Below are 19560 nucleotides of genomic sequence, written 5' to 3'. Positions count from 1 at the left end.
TCTGAAAAAAAAGCATGTGCCTCTGTGTCCTCCGGTGCTCCTAATGGCATCTGCAAGATTTTCACAGATCGGAGGAAAACAAACAATCAGAGCTGAGCTGGAGCCTTGCCGTCTCCGAGCAGCTCCGTAGACTCCGATCAAACGGTCAAACTAGGCAGCGCTGATCAAATATGAATCAATATTATATTACTGTAATGCCTATTTCTCGCCTCAAATGTTTTCAGAAACATCTTGTAGTGTATTGTTAAGCTATAAAATGAGAACGTTTGGGACCCGGCCGCCACGTTGAGATCAGTTGAGGAAATACCAAGCACCGCCCACCAGCCGTAGCAAACTTTCTCATTTTAAAGCTAAACAGTAACAGAAGTAACAGAAATAACAGATTGATTAATATTTGATCAGCGCTGCCTAGTTTGACTGTTTGATCGTGGTTTGCGAATAATTGACAGCTGCCTCCGTTGAATGAAAAGCCAATAGGAACGCTCTCTCTCTCTCTGAAATGACCTGTGATTGGCCAAAGTTAATCATAAATAATAATAATTATAGTTAGAGAAATTTAGGAAAATTAATTAGAGTATATGTATGGCTCAATAAGGAAGCTGGTTAATAATTGTTAACTGATTTATAGAGAAGGGGTGGGATTAAATAAGTTTATACTTCCTCTCACTCCTTTTCTAATATGTAAATCAAGGCATTAAGTGTTTGACAATTTATTTTTCTTATGCTTTTCATTGTATGTAAATACTACTTGTTTCTGACTGTTGTTGGATTTATTATGTACAAAAGTGCTTACAATAACCTGACTGTTGGATTTGTTATGATTAGAGTGATTGTGAGGAAAGGGAGGAGGCCAGGTGCTGTTCTTCTTTTGCAAGGTCAAAGAGAGGAAGGAGCCAGAAGGAGATAACAGAGAAGACATGCAGCAGAAACATCACGTGCCATAAGCTCATGAATATTAATATTGTGTAAACCATGAATAGGCTGGATCAGGGATAGCTCGGGGTTCAGACTTCGCGAACTGACCCATGCACTGTATGTTGTCAGGGACACGTAGGTTGGATCCAGATATCTGTAAACTCTTTTATTTTTACTTATGCAACATTGATTGTTCGGAATAAATTGAATCATTATGCTTTAACTCATCTGTTTGGAAATTCTCTTTGTCACACAAGATTAACCAACACGTAACTGGGCCTTGACCTCTTGGAGGTAGAACGCCAGTTCCTTCACTGTCCACTTGTTGGTATGATCGTTCTCTTTTTCTTTATTTTTTATTTTATTTTTTTTGTATTCTACATGTTCGAAATAAATTTTGAAATGAAAAATAAAAAATGAAAGTCTCCCGTCATGGGCTAGAATTTCTAAAGCCTGAAAACAGAGCCATGAGGAGGTGCAGAAGTCTCGTTTTCTCTCAGAAGACTTGAATTACAATATGCTGAAACATTATAAAGGAATTTTTGCCAAATAATGCCAAAAATATTCTACCTACTGCAGGTTTAAATCCTCACTTTCTTGTCTGTTTCATCCAAAAAAAGGTTTGTATTGTTAGGTGTAATGCACATGACAGCCTCTAGGGGCTATTATAGTGGACTTGTTTTAAAAATATAAATGTTTTAATGTGTTTAAATACGACAACATATCCTCTATTCTATTATCAGAAACATGGTTTGTGATTCTCTGGTTCAGTTTTGAGGTTTTCAGGCTTTAAAACCAGATAAACAAGTAACTTTTTGCTCCATCATTTCCTCATACATGTTAGTTCCTCCTCTCTCTGTGCTGTTATGCGTCGCTTCAGGTGAGATTACCAAACACATCAGAGCGATGCAGTTTTCTGTTTCTAAAGAGGAAGAACTGCAACAGACCATGTGACAGCTTCTTCATATATCAACCAGGAAAACACAAGCAGAGGGTAGAACACAGCAGCAGCGATGACACCGACTGATCAAGGCAAGTTGAACACGTCTCATCAATAAATCTACAGCTTTCAGACAAATAATCTGCTTTTTATATTAATGTCAGGACATTTATTTCAATGGAAATCCGTCATTTAAAAAGCTTTTATTTGCTTTTACTTTCGTTTTCTATGTTTTACAAGGAGTTTGTTGTTTTGTGTTCAGGCTGCAGGTGTGGTTTTCACAGTGACTGGAAATAATAGTATTGTATTATTATTATAATAGTAATAGTATTGCTCTGGTGATTTATAATGACTTCAGGACTAGATATATCTAGTTAAAAACGATGTGAGGTACATTTAGCCTACAACCTTTACAACATTTATTATGGGCCTGATCTTTTTCTTATTATTATTTCTGAAATTAGTAATAACATCAACAAAACTGACCAATTGAGACTTTCTTTGGACGAAGTCCAGTGTTATTTGGCTATATACTCAATTTATCTCACTGTTATCCACTGAAAAGTCTATAGTTATAGATGTTTTGGTCATCTTGTGGTTTTGTAACTGTGAACTGTGATAGTGATTGAGTCAGGTATCAGGTGACACTATTGTTTGTCACCAAAGTCATTTTTTATTCTCTGCTTAGTTGCTGAGTAGATCAGCAGATCTAATCTGACTGATTGACATTAACTGCTCTTTGTACTTCTTGTATTAAATGCTGACCCTCTCTTCCAGTCTTCTGAAGCTGTTGACACAGCACCCTTTATGATGGTTTGATCAATCTGTAACTTGATGTTTAGTGACAGCATTGATGCATTTGTTCCAAATTTCTTGCTTGTTCATTAGTTTCAGTTCTGGTCTTGTGATGGTTGGCTCATTTTGGGACTTATGAGCATGTCATAGGCTTTAAATTTGTGGAAGTGATACCTAGAAGAAGAAGAAGAGGAAAGGCACTTTATTAATACCCGAGGGGAGATTCATTGCTGCTGACTAGTCAGATGGAGATTTTGAACACACACACTCACTTAAGTCACAGTCTTTGAGAGGTACAGTATATGGTGAAATATGGGTGATCAGAATGCTCAAAGCATGAATGTCCAGCAACACGTGTCGATTTCCGCTCGTTACATGCATACAGTCTTTTCAAAATAAACTACCATTTTCACAGGAAAAAACTTGGTTAGGTTTAGGTAACTAAACAACTTAGTTAGGTTTAGGAAAAGATCGTGGTTTGACTCCAGAAGTGGCGTTACTTAAGTAAGCAACTTACGTGACAAATTAAGGTTGACTTCTGTTTTCACACGGGACACCAACTCCAGTCTACTGAGCGAAAGTTCTGTGTTTTTTGACCCGCCCGTCCACCCCGACCTCCTCCCTTCTTTATATTTCCTGTTTCACAATTACGTAAATTACACACAAATTGATTTTGTGGGATATGCACGAATTATAATGCATTACTTTTGTAGGTATAGCTATGAACAGTGTGAGACCAGCTTGTTGTATTAGACTATACAGTGCTAGCATTATGCAAGGTAAGAAAGGAAGCTATAGCTACCAACAAATTAAAACTGACACTTACCATTTTGAAAATAGTAGACACACAAAATATAGAATTAAAGAATATATTTATAAGAAATATAAATATTTACTTAACATTGCTGAAAATGTGCCAGAGTCAGCCAAAAAGCTATATCTGCAACATTTAAATTTGTTACATCATCAACCTCAAAGAATAAAAAAATAAACTTACACATTAAATGTGATGTTTTCAGGTAGGAATTAAAGTTAGACTTTAAGAAGAAATGTTGGGTTTCTGTTTTCAGAAGCTGGTAGTAAAGGAATAAAGGTCAAGGTCTTGGATGAACAAACAACAAGTTGAGATTTCTATCTTCATATTTTAGTCACTTCTTTTCTTTTGACCTTTGAATCACTAATCCTCTGTGCAGCCTGACACGTTGATCCTCTCTGTGGTTTTTATGAAGCGAACAACACCGCTCGTATGATTCTGACTGTTTGTTTTTCTCAGCGTGTTAGCGAGCTGCCTCTTGTCTCATCAAAAGTCAGACGACATCCTGACTTCTCATGTGGTCCACGTCTGTGTGTGTGTTTACAGGCCTGATGTTGGGGAGCCTGCTGCTCGTCTCGCTGTGTGTCGGGGCAGCAGCCGCTTTTGACAGCCGGCTGGACGTCCACTGGGAGCTGTGGAAGAAGATACACGAGAAGAAGTACCAGAATGAGGTATGTAATAAAAAAGGAAGGATGTAAATATGTTTGTAGGCGAGAAAACCGTATGTAATATTCATCATGAACTCATATTTGACCTTGTGCACTCTTTCTGTATGTCTTTGTGTTGAGGTGGAGGATGTGCACCGCAGGGAATTGTGGGAGAAGAACCTGATGCTCATCACCATGCACAACCTGGAGGCCTCGATGGGGCTTCACACCTACGAACTGAGCATGAACCACATGGGAGACATGGTGAGACACTCGCTCACTCTACTGTTTCATACCGAAGAGAAAATACAAGTTTTATGATTTTTATTGATTTCTGATTAGCACATTTATTCATTAATGACACAGTAATAATGACGATGGAAGGTTAGAAGGATACAGATTAGATACAGTATGACTAGTTTGAGCTTTAAACTCAACAGCTAATCGTTATAATGAAGTATAGTTAGGAATATTTTGCTGGAATACTGACAAGGTAGCAGGCAACTGGACTCCCAAGAGGCCCCAAAGACTCCATGTTAGCTTTCTGTCAGTGGGTTTGTGGTAATTAAATTAATTTTAATTTGTTTGAGGTTAATACTACGATGGCGTATTAGGGCCATTGTAGGTTGAAACAAATAAATAAAATACAGAGCTGGGGCAGGAGGGTAATATTCAGAGAAAAAAACTTGGATATTCTCTGAAGTTAAAGTGGTAAATTTACGAGAAAAAAAAATCAAAAAAAATATTCTCTTAGATTATAAAGTCATAAATTTATGAGAAAAAATATTCTCAGGATTTTTCTTCTTTTGCCAGCAACCCAAAAATTAAATAAAGACATTTCCGTCACAATTTAGTGGTATTTTTCTCTGTTTCATACTTCCAATATAATCCAATTCATGTTATTTTCATCATGTAATTTGTACATACCCTTTCTTAATCCCTCATTTTGGAAACCGGACGTAGTCGGACATCCTTTCGCTAACTTCGCCAAGTTCGTTGGTACCTCTCCCTGTCAGCTCGAGCTGACCGTTTGAATGCATTAACCATAAATGGCAGTGTATGGGTGCACTACAATTTTAGTGTCGTCTGATTTGATCACGGAGATGCGTGTGACGGCTGGCTTGACCCCAGTGTGATGAGATTCATCCAATTTTTCCGAGAATGTTTTCTCACAAATGTGTGACTTTATAATCTCAGAGAATATTCAAGTTTTTTTCTCATAATTTACAATTTTTTTCTCAGAATATTTCCCCCCTCCCCCGGCTCTGTATTTATTTATTTTTTGCCCTAATAGGCGGACGTACCTAGTGTGTTTTAATCTGCTTCCTGAAATAGTCCCTAACAAATCCACTGTTTCCTCCTGATTAAGTAACGTTTGCTGAAAACTACAGCGCCCAGCTGCTTTATGAAATTCCTGAGCCTTTTTTAAAAATGAAACTATATTTTGTCTTCAACTTTATTAACGTTTACCTGTCAGCTAAATTTCTTTCACATTGTCATTTGATACATTGTTATTGTAAAACATATTGTTTGCTTTAACCTCATGCTGAATGTAAATTAGCACATTTTGCTGCTGAGCATTGGGCTTCATCTTTTTACCCTTTGGCCTTTCCACTGGTCTAACTTTACTTTGTCTAACAAACTGCAGTTTCTTGGCTCAGGCCTTTGAGACTTCACTGAAGTAATGAGATGATTTCTGCTCTCAGCTCGACCACTGAGCCACAGCTCCTCGAGGATGCATTCACCACATATGTGGTGAAGTATATTCGGGGTCTAACTTAATGAGTGACTGCATACTGGAATATTAACTAAGTGGTGTTTGGTTTGTGTCCTTTAACCTGCCTCGCTTCAATCTGTGTCTGAGTTTCTTCGGAAATATTCAAATTGAATTGGAGTTTATTGATCTTTATTCACACCACAAGAAACATGGCTGATTCCTGGAAACTAAACTGAACTTGTTACAGTTACACTATGTTTTAGTGTACCATTAGGAACCTTTTTTATATTTTATTCTCTACCCTACATTCATATTTTAACGATCACAACCTTTTTAGAAATGTTTTACAAAGAACGTGAGAAAGAGGAAGAATGAAAAATTAACATTTAGGAAGTATATGATTCATTTTACAGCAGAGTAGCATTGAAGTGTCTAATAGATTTTAGTTCTGACTTCACACTAGAGATGCAACAGTATATCGATTGATAGAGAATAAATCGGCAGCTATTTCGATTAGCAATTAATCAGTTTTTTATTTATTTTTAAATATATGTATGTATTTATTCATGCACGATTTTCTTTTGCATTCCAATCCCTTATTTATTTCCCCAAACGTATTTATTTCTCTATACTTTTCGTGACACATTTCTTTATGCATTTCTGCCTCATTATGCAAATGAGGGGTCTGTCACTCAAAGTGTGTCATCATGGAGTCAGGGTGCAGATAATAGATTGACTATATGCCAGCCAGATAGCTGCACTCCAGTCTTTAATGACATATTTATTCCTTTGTCGAGTCATTTATTTATGTATTCATTAATTTTTTATTTTGGCAGGTTCTGTCTTCCATACAATATAGGCCATTTGAAACTGAACTCATGTCATCTGTTGTTATCTACTTTCTCATAGACACCAGAGGAGATCCGGCAGTCTTATGCCACTCTCAGTCCTCCTACTGACATCCAGAGGGCACCATCTGCCTTTGCGGGGACGTCAGGTGCTGATGTACCAGACACCATGGACTGGAGAGAGAAGGGCTGTGTCACCAAAGTCAAGAAGCAGGTAAAGAAACACATACTCAGTGTTTCCATCAGTGACTCATATAACTCCGAGCAGTCAGCAGGATTAACCAGTACTGTTGGTGTAAGCAGAGATTTATTTTGTCTCACAGTGACACATTCAACAGTCATCATCCCACATACTCCTCTTGTTCCTGATTCGTTGAAGCAGTTCTTGATTACACAGGAATTTGTCACCACAATCGCCGGTTTTGCAAGTTTTTTTGCCACATCCACTTAACTGGTGCCTGCTGACACACATTAACAACTCAAAGTCCAGCTCACCATCCAACTGCTTAATTTGTATCTGTTAAATATCTCAGCCTTGAAAAATACTTATTTAATTACTGTTCCTGGATTTGAAGAATCACAGTTAGAAATGTGTATACAGCTTTCATTTGGCCTCTTAGACAACCAAATATCTGCCGGTGTTAAAATTCATATAGTTTTATATTTCATAGTTATTGTTACACAAATAGTCAGTGGTCATGTCTATAATGTTTTTTTCCACTTATGTCTTAATGTTTGATTGAAGTTTATCAGCGTTGAGATTCTCCCACTGTCATCACTGACGTTGTTGCTGCCGTATTTATTCCTAGATGGAGTATTAATGGAGCAGCTACAATGTTAGCATAGCCTGGCACTGATAGATCCGAACTCCGTTCAGAAAACAAGCCTTTTAAAAGTTGTTTGCTTGTTGTGTTGCGAACAGACTTGACAAAACATGAATTTGGTCTTTTTACAAATCGACATCATAATGTCGATGTTTCTGCATCATTTTGATCCGTTTTATTGCAAGTAAATCACCGCCCAGTCTGTTTATTTTGGGTTCATACCGCAGTAGCGATGTGTTGCTTGCTAGATACAGTCCGTGCAATAGAACTGTATGTGAATACAGCTCGCCGCCAGGTGACGTTATGAACACAGACACGACGGCATTTGGTTTTCTGACATATCTGGGACTTCCACAAAATGTACAAAGCAGCAACAGTGGTTATTTCTTCCATGGCTGATGGAGTAAATAGAGGAAAGCGAGGCCAAAATTTGCTTCGCGCTTGGTGTGAATGCACGGTAACACAATACAAAGCACAACATAACGTAACTTAAACGAACATATGTATGTAATGATACATTGAACCACTGACACGCTCCCCAGAAAACGTAAACACAGAACTGTTCTCCTCCTATTCATTTTGAAAGAGCAACAACCAATGAGGAAACTCCAACAGTCGGCTGACCAATCCTGTAACAGACTTTTGCGTTTGTAGGGCTGGCCCTCTGCAGTCCAGCCAAAAACAAACAAGGACATTTCCCAAAGAGTCAATGGAGTTCTTTAATCTCTTAAACTCTGCTGGCACCTTCTTTACAAGCTGTTGAGCTGAATATTATGGAGGGCGACACCTGCAAAAATCAAAAATAAATTAATAAATAAATGAATCTCTCGATGAATATGTCCTTAATTGTAGCAAAAAATAATATTAAGAATAAATGTAGCAAATAAATAATTGATAAAATGTGACATAAATTGATATATCTGTTTTAATTTGCTTCTTTATTGATTTATCTTTGTATTAATTCCCTTTATGTTTCCTTTTTATTTTTATATTTGGTTTTAGTTTTTAAATGTATTTATTTATTTTTGAATCTATACAATTTTTGATATAAAAGACAAACAAGGACATTTCCCAAAGAGTCAATAGAGTTCATTAACCTCTTAAACTCTGCTGGCTCCTTCTTTACAAACTGTTGTGCTGTGTTTCATCCAACTTTGAATCTAATAAAGAAGATACAGAAATGCATTGAGTCTATGACATTACAGTAACACCATTCATTTGAATCCAGGGTTCTTGTGGCTCCTGCTGGGCCTTCAGTGCCGCCGGGGCCTTGGAGGGCCAGTTAGCCAAGACAACGGGGAAGCTGGTGGACCTCAGCCCCCAAAACCTGGTGGACTGTTCAGGCAGATATGGCAACAAAGGCTGCAACGGTGGCTTCATGCACAAAGCCTTCGAGTACGTCATCGACAACCAGGGCATCGACTCCGATGCTTCATACCCCTACACGGGACAGGTGAGTAACTGCTTTAATCCTGCTGCTCAAACATGCATCAAGGGGATTTGGAAAATCCATTAAACTTGGAAAAAATGTGGAAAGGAATTAAAAACAGAAACAAAAGGTCAGCTGAAATATACACACTTGTATGCACCTACAGACACAAGTTATTGGGTCAAAAAAAATAATCTCAGCCATGATTTTTATGAGCTATTTGTCAGTTTTAAATCACACTCTCCTCCCTATACTATACTCTCCACTATAACACAAAGTCATATAACAACATCTAAACTGAGATGGCAGCACTTCAAATGAACACACACAAAAAGAAAAACATAATTTCCCATTTTATTTCTTCGGCAAACACATTTAAGCAAACAAGCTATCACAGAGAGAAATCCTCCTCCTGTGATTAGGCAATCAGCCCCTTGGTGTGTAGGGAAGGTGCTGATTGACAACGACCAACAAGTGTTCACAGGTGCTTGAGTGTAGTAGAGACCAGCATTGGTGTAATACTATACAAAGGGAAAACTCACTCAAAACCTTTAGATCTTTTGAAATAAAGGGCTAAAATTGACTGTCAGATACTCAGATCTGTTATCAAAAACATTTTTATCCAAGGAAATGGAGTTGAACAAATGTATATTAGTTTACTCACTATCTTTGATAGAGTGTAAAGAGTATGAAAACTATATCTGCATGTCTTCAATTTAATTTTGTAATATATCTGAGGCACTTGTTGTTGTTGCTGTTGTTGATGTTTAAAGACTTTGCTACTAAAAGGACCTTGTGGTCAGATTGTTTCCTCATCTGCTGTTTCCAAAGGCAATAATTAAATTCTAGGCATGAAATCTTGTTTGTGTTACACACTATTAATTGTTTGTTTTAGTTTTTGTCTTTGTACGTTCCATGTTGAACATTTTCATGTTTTCAAGCTTCTCAAATGTGAATATTTTCTTGTTTTCTCAGACTTCTATGACAGTAAAGTGTAGATGTTGTGTGAACTATTGGTCGTAAGAAACCAGACATTTGAGAACATTTGGACTCTGGGAACTTGTGATGTATATTTGTCACTATTTGCTCGCTCACGATTACGTGGATTTCACACAAATTGATTTTGTCGGTTATATACGAATTATACTGCATTACTTTTCGTAGGTGTAGCTACAAACGGTGTACGAATACAGTAAGATGTACCAGTGTTTCATTCATTTCATTCATGTTACATTCTACGGTTGTATAACGAAGACAAACCAACTTTCTCATGCAAACCGCAATGATGTGTGCAGAAACAGCAGAGACTAATCGTAACGCAGCATTATACACTGAAACTTACATTCTAACAGAAAATAAACTTGCATGCATTTATAAAATATCACTATGATAAATTGCTAATTAAAGCACACCTTGAATAAATTCAATACATTTCTTTTGCACCAAAAGAAAAACATTTGTTTCTATAATAAACTAGATTTGTTTTCATAAAAAATTGATATGATGTTTAAAAGACAGAAAAAAACTAGTCTATTGTAATTGGTCATTGTAAGTCAGTACTTCCACTACACAGGACAAGTTGATAACTTATTCTCTATAAAAGAAGAATGATTGTTGTTCTCTTATGAAGGCGTCAGCCCAAAAACAAAACAGGAAGTTGAGGACAGAGTGTTGTTATCCAAGTTTACAAGACATGGTGTGGTGTTTTAAGTGGAAACAATATAGGAAATCCAGCGCTAACTCAGGTTTACAGTTAACAGATTCCTGTATGAGACACCAATGTGGGTGTACAAGAAGTTAAGTCCGACCCTTCGGGCTGTAGACTGCAACACTCTCCTCACTTGTCTGTGGTCTGCTGTTAATGTCTCTTTGGAGCAACAATAAATTAATCGGAGCGGACAACGTGTTTGTCCTCCAGGCTTCATCTGGTTCGCTGTTGTTCGTGTTTGTGTGGAGGAGGAGGGCAGTTGTGAGCCGATCCGACAGACTGCTCCAGCCTCGCGGAGGTGTTGCGGCTCCAATTCACCCGAAAAATAAATAAATATTCTATCAGTGATGTGAAATATTCTCTTAATAAGCACAATGACGAGTGTCCGTGTCTGGAAGTCACTCGCTGCCTCACCTGCTGGAGCTGGACAATATATAAATGAATTGAAAAAAGACCAAAATAATAAGTTTTACATGCATGGACGTCACCCAAGCTGGTCAGTTCAGTCATGCCTCGATCCAACTTCAAGTCACAATATTTGGCGTTCATATTAGGTGCTTTCTTTAATACCATCAGGTATATTTCACACAGTGTAAATCATTTTAACCCCAGTTTGTCCTCTTACAGACACAACAGTGCCGCTACAACCCCCAGTACCGCGCCGCCAACTGCTCCTCGTACAGCTTCCTGCCTGAAGGGGACGAGGGGGCTCTGAAGCAGGGGCTCGCCACCATTGGACCCATTTCGGTGGCGATTGACGCCACACGGCCCAGATTCGCCTTCTACAGGAGTGGTATGTTACACATCATCTGCACATCAGGCTCTCACCTTTACTTACATGACTGGAACAACCCTGTCTCCTACAAAATGATGTTCCCATACAATTAAACTGCATTCTCAATTACGTTTGGAGGGAAACGTATTTTCTCCCGGATTACTGTCGCACTTTAAACATGTGGTTAACGTTGTAAATTGAAACAAAACAAAATAACGTAAACGAAACTACTTGGTTTGATTTAGTAATTTTTGTGATTCAAAAAAGTGAACGCTGACTTTTAGTTTTTCATGGGACACAAACAGCAGTCTCCTGGGCGAAAGCCTAGTGTTTGTTGACCCATCCACCACACTGACCTCCTAACGCCTCCTTATATTTATATATATATATATATATACATATACTATATATACATACAGTATATATATGAAAAGCTGAAGTTAAAACCCCCTGACAGTCTTGTTTTTGCTGACCTCCAGAGGTGCAAAACCAGAGAGGGCAGCAAAACACCGCTTTTCAGCCTGATGTTAAGTTAAGGCCAAATACGTATTTTTCATCCGAAATTATCACACGTTTAAAAATAAATACAACCTCATGTTTTGTCAATCACATTCATACACCGACTCCGAAACTTATGTTTGATTTTTTTTGCGTTTTCGCACCCGTCAACAATTAAAGCAGAGCAACCATCCATGCAAACGTCAGCATCCAAAATGGCATCTGATAAACGTTCACTTTGTCTCCCGGCACAAAGCACTTTACGATAAAGAAATAAAAGAATAGAGAGATGCAGAATTTAAAGATAAATTGTGGCAGGTGATTACAAATCAGCTTGGAATGGGGGAGCAAAACAAAGAATGTAGTAAAGATTAGACAGCAGTGATTGAGCTCTAGGCAGCTAAACGATAGCTTCTTGTTGATGCCATTCATTCATTAAAGCCTGTTTTGGACTAGCGCTAATCATCGCACGCACATAATTAATTCACTTTTGTCTTCTATTACGAATTTTCATAAACAAATAAAATAATAAAACGCATCGGACTCAGTGAGCAAGGTTTGTGTGGGTAACGTTTTTTATTGTACGGCGGATTAAAAAAACGCATAAGGAAATACGTACTTGGTGTGCAAAGACCTTAACTCTTTAAAGTTTTAGACACTGAATCCCTCCCCTGAAAACACGTGACTCAAAATCGAAGTATAATCCAACAAATTTGTATGAAATCTAAAATTTGCAATACATTCCTGGCTTTAATGTTTCTAAAAACAAATAATGAATATAGAATATAACAAGATGGATTTATTATTATTTTGACCCCTGTCATTTCAGGAGTGTACGATGACGAGAGCTGTACCCAGAAAGTGAACCATGGGGTGTTAGCTGTGGGCTACGGCACACTGAACGGACAAGACTACTGGCTGGTAAAGAACAGGTGAGACATTTCCACTGCTTTGATCTCCCTTGAATCCCCATCTAGTCCATACATGCAAACAAACATACAGTACATCCTGAGCTCATGTATGTGTTCTTCCCTCATCTTGACACTGAATGGGAAATGAAACAGGGAAGTCAGAGCTCTTCAGGGAAGTACACTGTGTCAACAAGCACAAGAGGGTTTTGGGTATTGTGCTGACATGAGTTAAGTGGTGGAATAGACTTAAAACCTGCCTCTCAAGCAGCCATTAACTCAGACTGCAAGGTTGGTGTAAATCAGGCGGGGTCATGAAATCAAATATGTATAATAGAGAAGGAGTTTAATTTCTTCTCACTTATTGCAAGAAAAACATCACAATTTCCCAAACTGCTGACCTCATCAGGCCTGTTTTAGCTTGTTATAATCCTCTTTCTCCAGGTCTCACCACACAGCTTCACCAGTTTCTCCTTCAAGTGTTTGGTGCAGATGTATAAAGAGGTAGACTGGTTTCTGAGCACCAGATTCCCTTTAGAAAACCTCTCATTTTACTGCTGCAGGGTCTGCTGTTCAGCCCCGAGCAGTCCTGGTTCTGGTTCTCCCGTGCCTCCCTTCCCTCCAGCAGGCCCAGCAATACCGCCAAAATCAACACGAAATTAAAGTTCCTCATAGTAGCTTCAATAAGGATGTTAACTGATGAATCAGAATCAGTATCAGTAAAACTTTGTTATTCCTTTTATTTATATGTTTCTCTGCTCTTTCCGTTCAGCTGGGGAAGTACCTTTGGAGACCAGGGCTTCATCCGGATGGCACGCAACAAGAACAACCAGTGTGGCATCGCTCTGTTTCCGTGCTACCCCATCATGTAGCTGCAGAGGGAACTGAATTGAATCTGTTGCAAAATGATTGTTCCCTTCTCTTTTATGTATACAATATTTTGACAGTTTAATTTCACATTGATAATAACATTTTTCTCTTTATTTTGTTTTAAAAATTCCTTTTAATGCACCTTTTTACAACAAAAGCCCCCAAAACGGCAAGTCTTTAAATACTACAGTTTAACATCATTGGTCTTGACTGTGTGATTGTTTGTGTCCGACTGTCTGTGTGTGTTTGAATCTGTAATAAAGAGACATATATACTCTGTAATCTCGGCCCTTCAGTAAATATCAGATCTGTGTTCTGACGCGATGAATGCGAAGATGTGGTTTTCCACCAGCAGTTTCAGGTTTGTCAGTCTGTTAAATCGGCCATGAAAACTGCCTGAAAGGATTCCATTGACTCTTTGGGAAATTGGCTTGTTGGTCAATTTAGCTTTTACATGTTACGACAGAAGGAACGCCAAAATCAATACCCGTGTCTCTGGTAAATATCTCTGTCCTGTGCACATGCTGATGGGAAAGCATATCATATACAAGTTGCCTGAAGGCGAGTAACACCGTCTTGAGTAAGAAGAAAAGCCGTTCGGTACGTTTTTATTTTCTACCTCTTGACCCTCTCATCAAACATTGACCTACTTTTCCAAAAAGCCCAAGGAGTCCTTTAAAGGTATAGTTCAACATTTTGAGCTTATTCGCTTTAAAAAAAAAAGGTTTAGAGACGATAGATACCACTCTCATATCTGTCCATTAAAGATGAATCTGCAGCCAGCAGCTGGTTAGCTAAGATAGGTTAGCTTACAAAATTCAGCTACTAGCCACCACCTAAAAGCTCACCACTTAACATGTCATGGCTCATAGAGTGCTGCAGGAAATGAGTCCTAAAACCTGGAAATGAGTTAGCACTTTTCCACTTCCGTTTCCCACGTCTGGAAGTCAATGTTTTTTGAATGGATTTGTAGTTAGACGCCTGAAATAAGGTGTGTGGTTAACACAAGCTTAAGAGATTTTAACGATATAAAATATCAATAAATCCCCCACTTGGGATTTTTGAAGCCTTTATGTGTCTTTAAAAAAGGCAGTTGCTAAAAAGTGGCTAAATTAGACTACTAAACATCATTACGCCAACTCGTCCGCCTTTACAGCCTCGTTGTGTATACCCGCGCCCATGCGATCGTGGTGTAGTTCGTTTATAGCCTAACGTCAGCTTTTTACTTCTAGTGATTGCATTCACACTTCAAAAATCATAAAAGTGCTGTTCATCTGTGAAGATTATCTTGCAGAACAAAACATGCAAGTATCATAAACTTGTGTTTGCCACAGAGCTTATTTTCTACATTAATCAAAAACCCAACGGAAAAATCCCATTGGCTTTTTGACATGGGAACCATTGCGATGCTAATTTTCAGGATGCCCTACAAAAATGTCATCCCTGCAGCACTCTATTTGTTTAATCCGTACAAAAAACGGAACTATAAAAACAACAAGATGTGGGTTTACAGACGAACAGAGCCAGGGTAGCTGTTTCCCTGTTTCAAGTCTATAACTTCATATTTAGTGTACAGACTTCTCTGCAAGAAAGTGAATAAGGATGGCACCCAAAATGCCAACTACATCTGTAAAAGCTAGTAACCAAAGAATAGCAGTAATATGGGTATATCAATATATATATGTATATATTGATAGAGTGTGAGGGTCACTTGCCACTCAGCAGGCTGGTTGGGTTAATTATCTCTGAGGAGGGGCAGCAGTGGAGCCTAATTATCCCTGATGAGGATCACGTGGTTGAAGCCTATATCTACCCCTAGTTTCAGTGCTCAGGTGCTGACTCAATGTCTCTTTGTCAGAGGTAGTGAGAGTGCTGTCCCGTTTTCGCTCTATCTGTATAGGGGTGTGTGAATCTGCAGAAGAACCACGTGAACCTATCTGTGGGATTCGCTCACCATTTAGCTTCTTCTCAGAGCTGGAGTGGGTTGGTCTGTGTTGCCTGCCTTCGCTGGTTTAGTCTTTTCAAGATATATTGAGTGAAGGGAGCCTTCCTTTTAGGCCTGTTTTCATCTGGGGTTTCCCCTCTCCCTTTAAATCGCTTGCGATTTTTGTGGTTAACCTTCGGGATTAACTTTTAGATTCCCCTGGTCCGCAATTGTGTTCCTCTCCACGTTCCCCTGACATAGATTTACTGTCTAAAGTTTGAAAGGCTTCTTCATCCTGGAAATCATTGAATCATTTTAATCTCTTGAACGCCGCCGGTTCCACTCCATCATCAGAAACCCCTGCTGTGTGAACAAGCATCGTTTAAACCCACAAAACAACTGAAACCATCCAAAAAATGCCAAATATGAGAGATAGAATTTGGGGGAAATTTTTATAAAATTTCGAACAATGATTACGTTTTGATGTAGTGAAAAAAAAAAAAGCATGTGTAGGGTGTGATTGTGTTCATAAAGCACCATTATAGAGCTAAAAGAAGCAGATATTAAATATATACTACACTGGGTCCAAACGTGGGGGTCCCGACCCTCAGTAGGGGTCGCCAAAGCTTTGCAGGGGGTCACGAGGCCTTCTTGATTTTAAGGGGTGTAAGAACATTTTTTTAAACAAATGTACGGTTGACCTATATCTCAGCATGTCATTCATTTCTGTGAAGAAAACTAAATTAAATTTTTATTTATTTATGTAATTTATAAGATATAAACGGGATAAGGGCACAGTGAAGGCCTGAACACAAGCTATATTCACAGAGCCTTCCCTCTCTGTACGCAGCCAATGAGCTGATAGAACAATGGCCAGGCGTCAGGGAGAAGAAAACACTGAATTAGTCCAAAAAAAAGAAGCATATTAAGTATGTTTTGATTGTTAAAAATTATACAGACAGAAAAACTCATCTGTGGTCCAATATTCACAAGAAATAATCTTTACTGCGTTCACTCTTTGGGTTAATTGTACAGTTTGTTCTGTACTGTTATTGTTATGCATCAAATATAATATGTAATATCCCAAAAATATGCCACTTAGTCAGGGGTCTGTTTACTCAATGACAGAAAAGGGGTCCCTTAAGGAATAAGGTTACTGCTATACTGTATTACTATCATACAATAAAGATAGGTCAACTTTAAAGGGTTGAGTGAAGGTGATTTCTTGCAATTTTGTTGGATAAATATAATCCAATTTAAGATTATATAAGATTCTATTGTTGTCAGTGTTGGCCTTTAAAAACCCAGAGAGCTTCCCCGCTAACACCTCCAGCAAGGTCAGAATAAAGTCAACGGAGAACAGTGTTGGGTTACAAATGAGTCATTTTTATTTTTTTAGTGCAACATCACAACAAACAATTTTCACATGAGGTATTCAAAGGGATTTTCTTTAGTTGTTGATACAAAATGTCCCACCATGATTGACGTTTAAAGTGTTGTGTATCTTTTTTTTTTTTAAGCCTTTGGTTGGTTAGCCACATTCATTAGTAAGTCTAACACATGGACAAGAATGGCACGATAAAGCATGGTGGGTCGAGTCCAAGCTGAGGAAACTCAGACTCAGTCAAATATAATATTTCCCTCAACTCTTCCCCGTTTAAAGCTTTTTGTATGGATTTAATTAATTCCTACTTACAACAGTGGGATCAAACAGTATTTCAACTACACTAAACATTTTGGAAAAACAGGGGTGGGAGGGGTGGCTTACAAATGTGGAAAAATAGCTTCTGTCTCCTCCGACCTTTTTTATTTTTGGATGAGTGCTTGATTCTTGGGCTTTTCTGTTACAGCAAGTCACATGATTCTAGTTTTTCGGAAAACAAGGAATAGGCAACGTTGATTACAGCAAGATCCTCCTTGCTTGGATTGTCACCTCCTTCTTTTTTTGGTCTTGAGAATGATTTTATTTATATACAGAACATGGATCGATGGGACACTCTAGCATACTGGACTTAAAGCTTTGGCTGGACGGGGGCCTCGTTCGGCTCCTGTTACGGATTGATTCCAGCACATTTGGTTTGGAGTAAAAGGCATGAAGAAGAGACGGATGGACAGACAAGATAGATAAGATAGATAGATAGACAGACACCCTGACAGGATGGATTCTTTGGTTAAGGAATATCTTTGCCACACAACATCTCACACAGTTGAGGTAGATGGGTAAAGTCTTCATGTACACACAGGGGAGAGGGCAGGGACAGACAGGGGGACACTGGGGTTTTACAGAGTCAAAAGACTTCCATCTGAAGACACTGCCTCATGTCAGTTTCTCAGTTCCAGCTCAACATAATACTGTTTTATGCAACATAAATAATCAGCACGCGGAACCCCACTGGTGCTTTTTTGAATCCTCTGAGTGCTACGGTAGCTCTGATAGGGAACTGCTAAAACTACCCATGATACATATGATTCAGCAGTTACCCATCAATCTTTGGTTGTTTTTTTGGTTTAAACATTATCAAAAACATTTTTTTTGGTCTTTTTTTTTCTTTTTTTTATTCTGAAAGTAATACATTGGCTTTCAGTTCTGCTATTTCATGATCTCCGCTCTGCAACGGCCTCGGCTGCCAGACTTGTTTCAGGGTCAAGTTCCTAGAAAAGCCACTAGGGGGTGCCGCAGGCTAAAATGGCAACGCTGATCACCTGCAGCAGCCAACCGGATTCACTCCTCCCCTCCCTCTTCGCCTCCCATCTGTACAGAAAGGGAAGAGCTTCCCCGCTTGACACGGAGCAGAAGGTGGCTCAATACAAAAAGCTCTGTCTCCATTTTAGGCTCCCAGTCAGAGAGACAAAGAGAAACCTGAAAGGTGTCACCTCAGCTTTGATACGATGACAGTAGCGAGCAGGGGTCGGCAGAGGAGCCTCCAAGCTCTTTTATTTTTTCTATTTCTTCCCCCCTGTACCGACTCCACCGCACACCCCCACCACCGCCCCCCTTCGCTCTCAGCATGCTTACAATTGTTGCTCATTAAAGTTTAATTCAGCTCCATGCCCCACTACTCCAACACCTCCTATTCCTCAGACAACCTCCCTCCCACCTCTCCTATACACACACACACACCACGAACACCATCCTCATTCTGGATGATTCAGCCTCCTCTCTGATCTCCCCCCGCCCCCTTTGAATGCCCCCTAAAGCCCACAGGTCTGGCCGAGAGCGGACCCCAGACCAGATACCCAGAGAGGAGACGGGATGAAAAAAGCCTCCCCTTTGAAGTCCGCGAAAAAGTCGATGGCCTCTTTCATGACCGCCCGTCTTTCAAGTGCACGCTGTGAAGGGGCCCCGGCAATCCGCCCCCTTCCAACGTTAAAGACAGAGAGAGAAAGAGAGAGAGAGGGTGGAAAACGGCTAAGCTAACCTCGCCACTCTTTGGCAGCATTTACACAGAGGTCACACAATCAGATCTTGGGTGATTTTATCCTGATTTAGGCATCCATAACACAAAATGCTGGAAAATCAAATCACTTGTGCCTGTGCAAGTTGCCGGGGGAACCCAAACAAACCCTAGAGGACCTGGAACAAACTCCAAGAACACCCCAGATGATCAGAAATGAGCCCTAATGCTCTTGTAAGGGCCCCAGAAGCCTTGCAACAAATCAAACATCCCTACAAGATGAGGAACAAACTCTTAGACCATTAGAAGAACGGGGACAAAGGCTAGAAACCTAAAGAGGCCTCCCGACCAAATCAGAGTCCCGTGAAGATGAGGAACAAACCAGAAGAACCCTAGAAGGCCAGGGACGAACTCTTGAGACCTTTAGAACATCGGGCGCTAAAACCCAAGATCCCCAGAAGTTGAGAAACACACCTTAGCAAGCCCCAGAAGACCAGGAACAAACTCTAAGACCTTTAGAACCTAGGGAACAAAAACCTAAGTTCCCCAGAAG

General features: G+C 39.3%; 1 protein-coding gene across 1 annotated transcript; it reads left to right on the top strand.

The window, feature by feature from the left end:
* Nucleotides 1-1802: 1802 nt before the first annotated feature.
* On the top strand, nucleotides 1803-13970 carry LOC119497295 (cathepsin S-like). Its single transcript, XM_037785309.1, has 8 exons — nucleotides 1803-1947; nucleotides 4011-4135; nucleotides 4253-4375; nucleotides 6738-6890; nucleotides 8729-8953; nucleotides 11265-11430; nucleotides 12740-12842; nucleotides 13591-13970. The coding sequence occupies exons 1-8, from the start codon at nucleotides 1929-1931 to the stop codon at nucleotides 13688-13690; spliced, it is 1014 nt and encodes a 337-aa protein (XP_037641237.1). The 5' UTR covers nucleotides 1803-1928; the 3' UTR covers nucleotides 13691-13970.
* Nucleotides 13971-19560: the final 5590 nt, after the last annotated feature.

This window comes from Sebastes umbrosus, chromosome 11 (assembly GCF_015220745.1).
Source record: "Sebastes umbrosus isolate fSebUmb1 chromosome 11, fSebUmb1.pri, whole genome shotgun sequence".
NCBI lineage: Eukaryota > Metazoa > Chordata > Actinopteri > Perciformes > Sebastidae > Sebastes > Sebastes umbrosus.
This window is presented reverse-complemented; position numbering and strand designations above follow the sequence as displayed.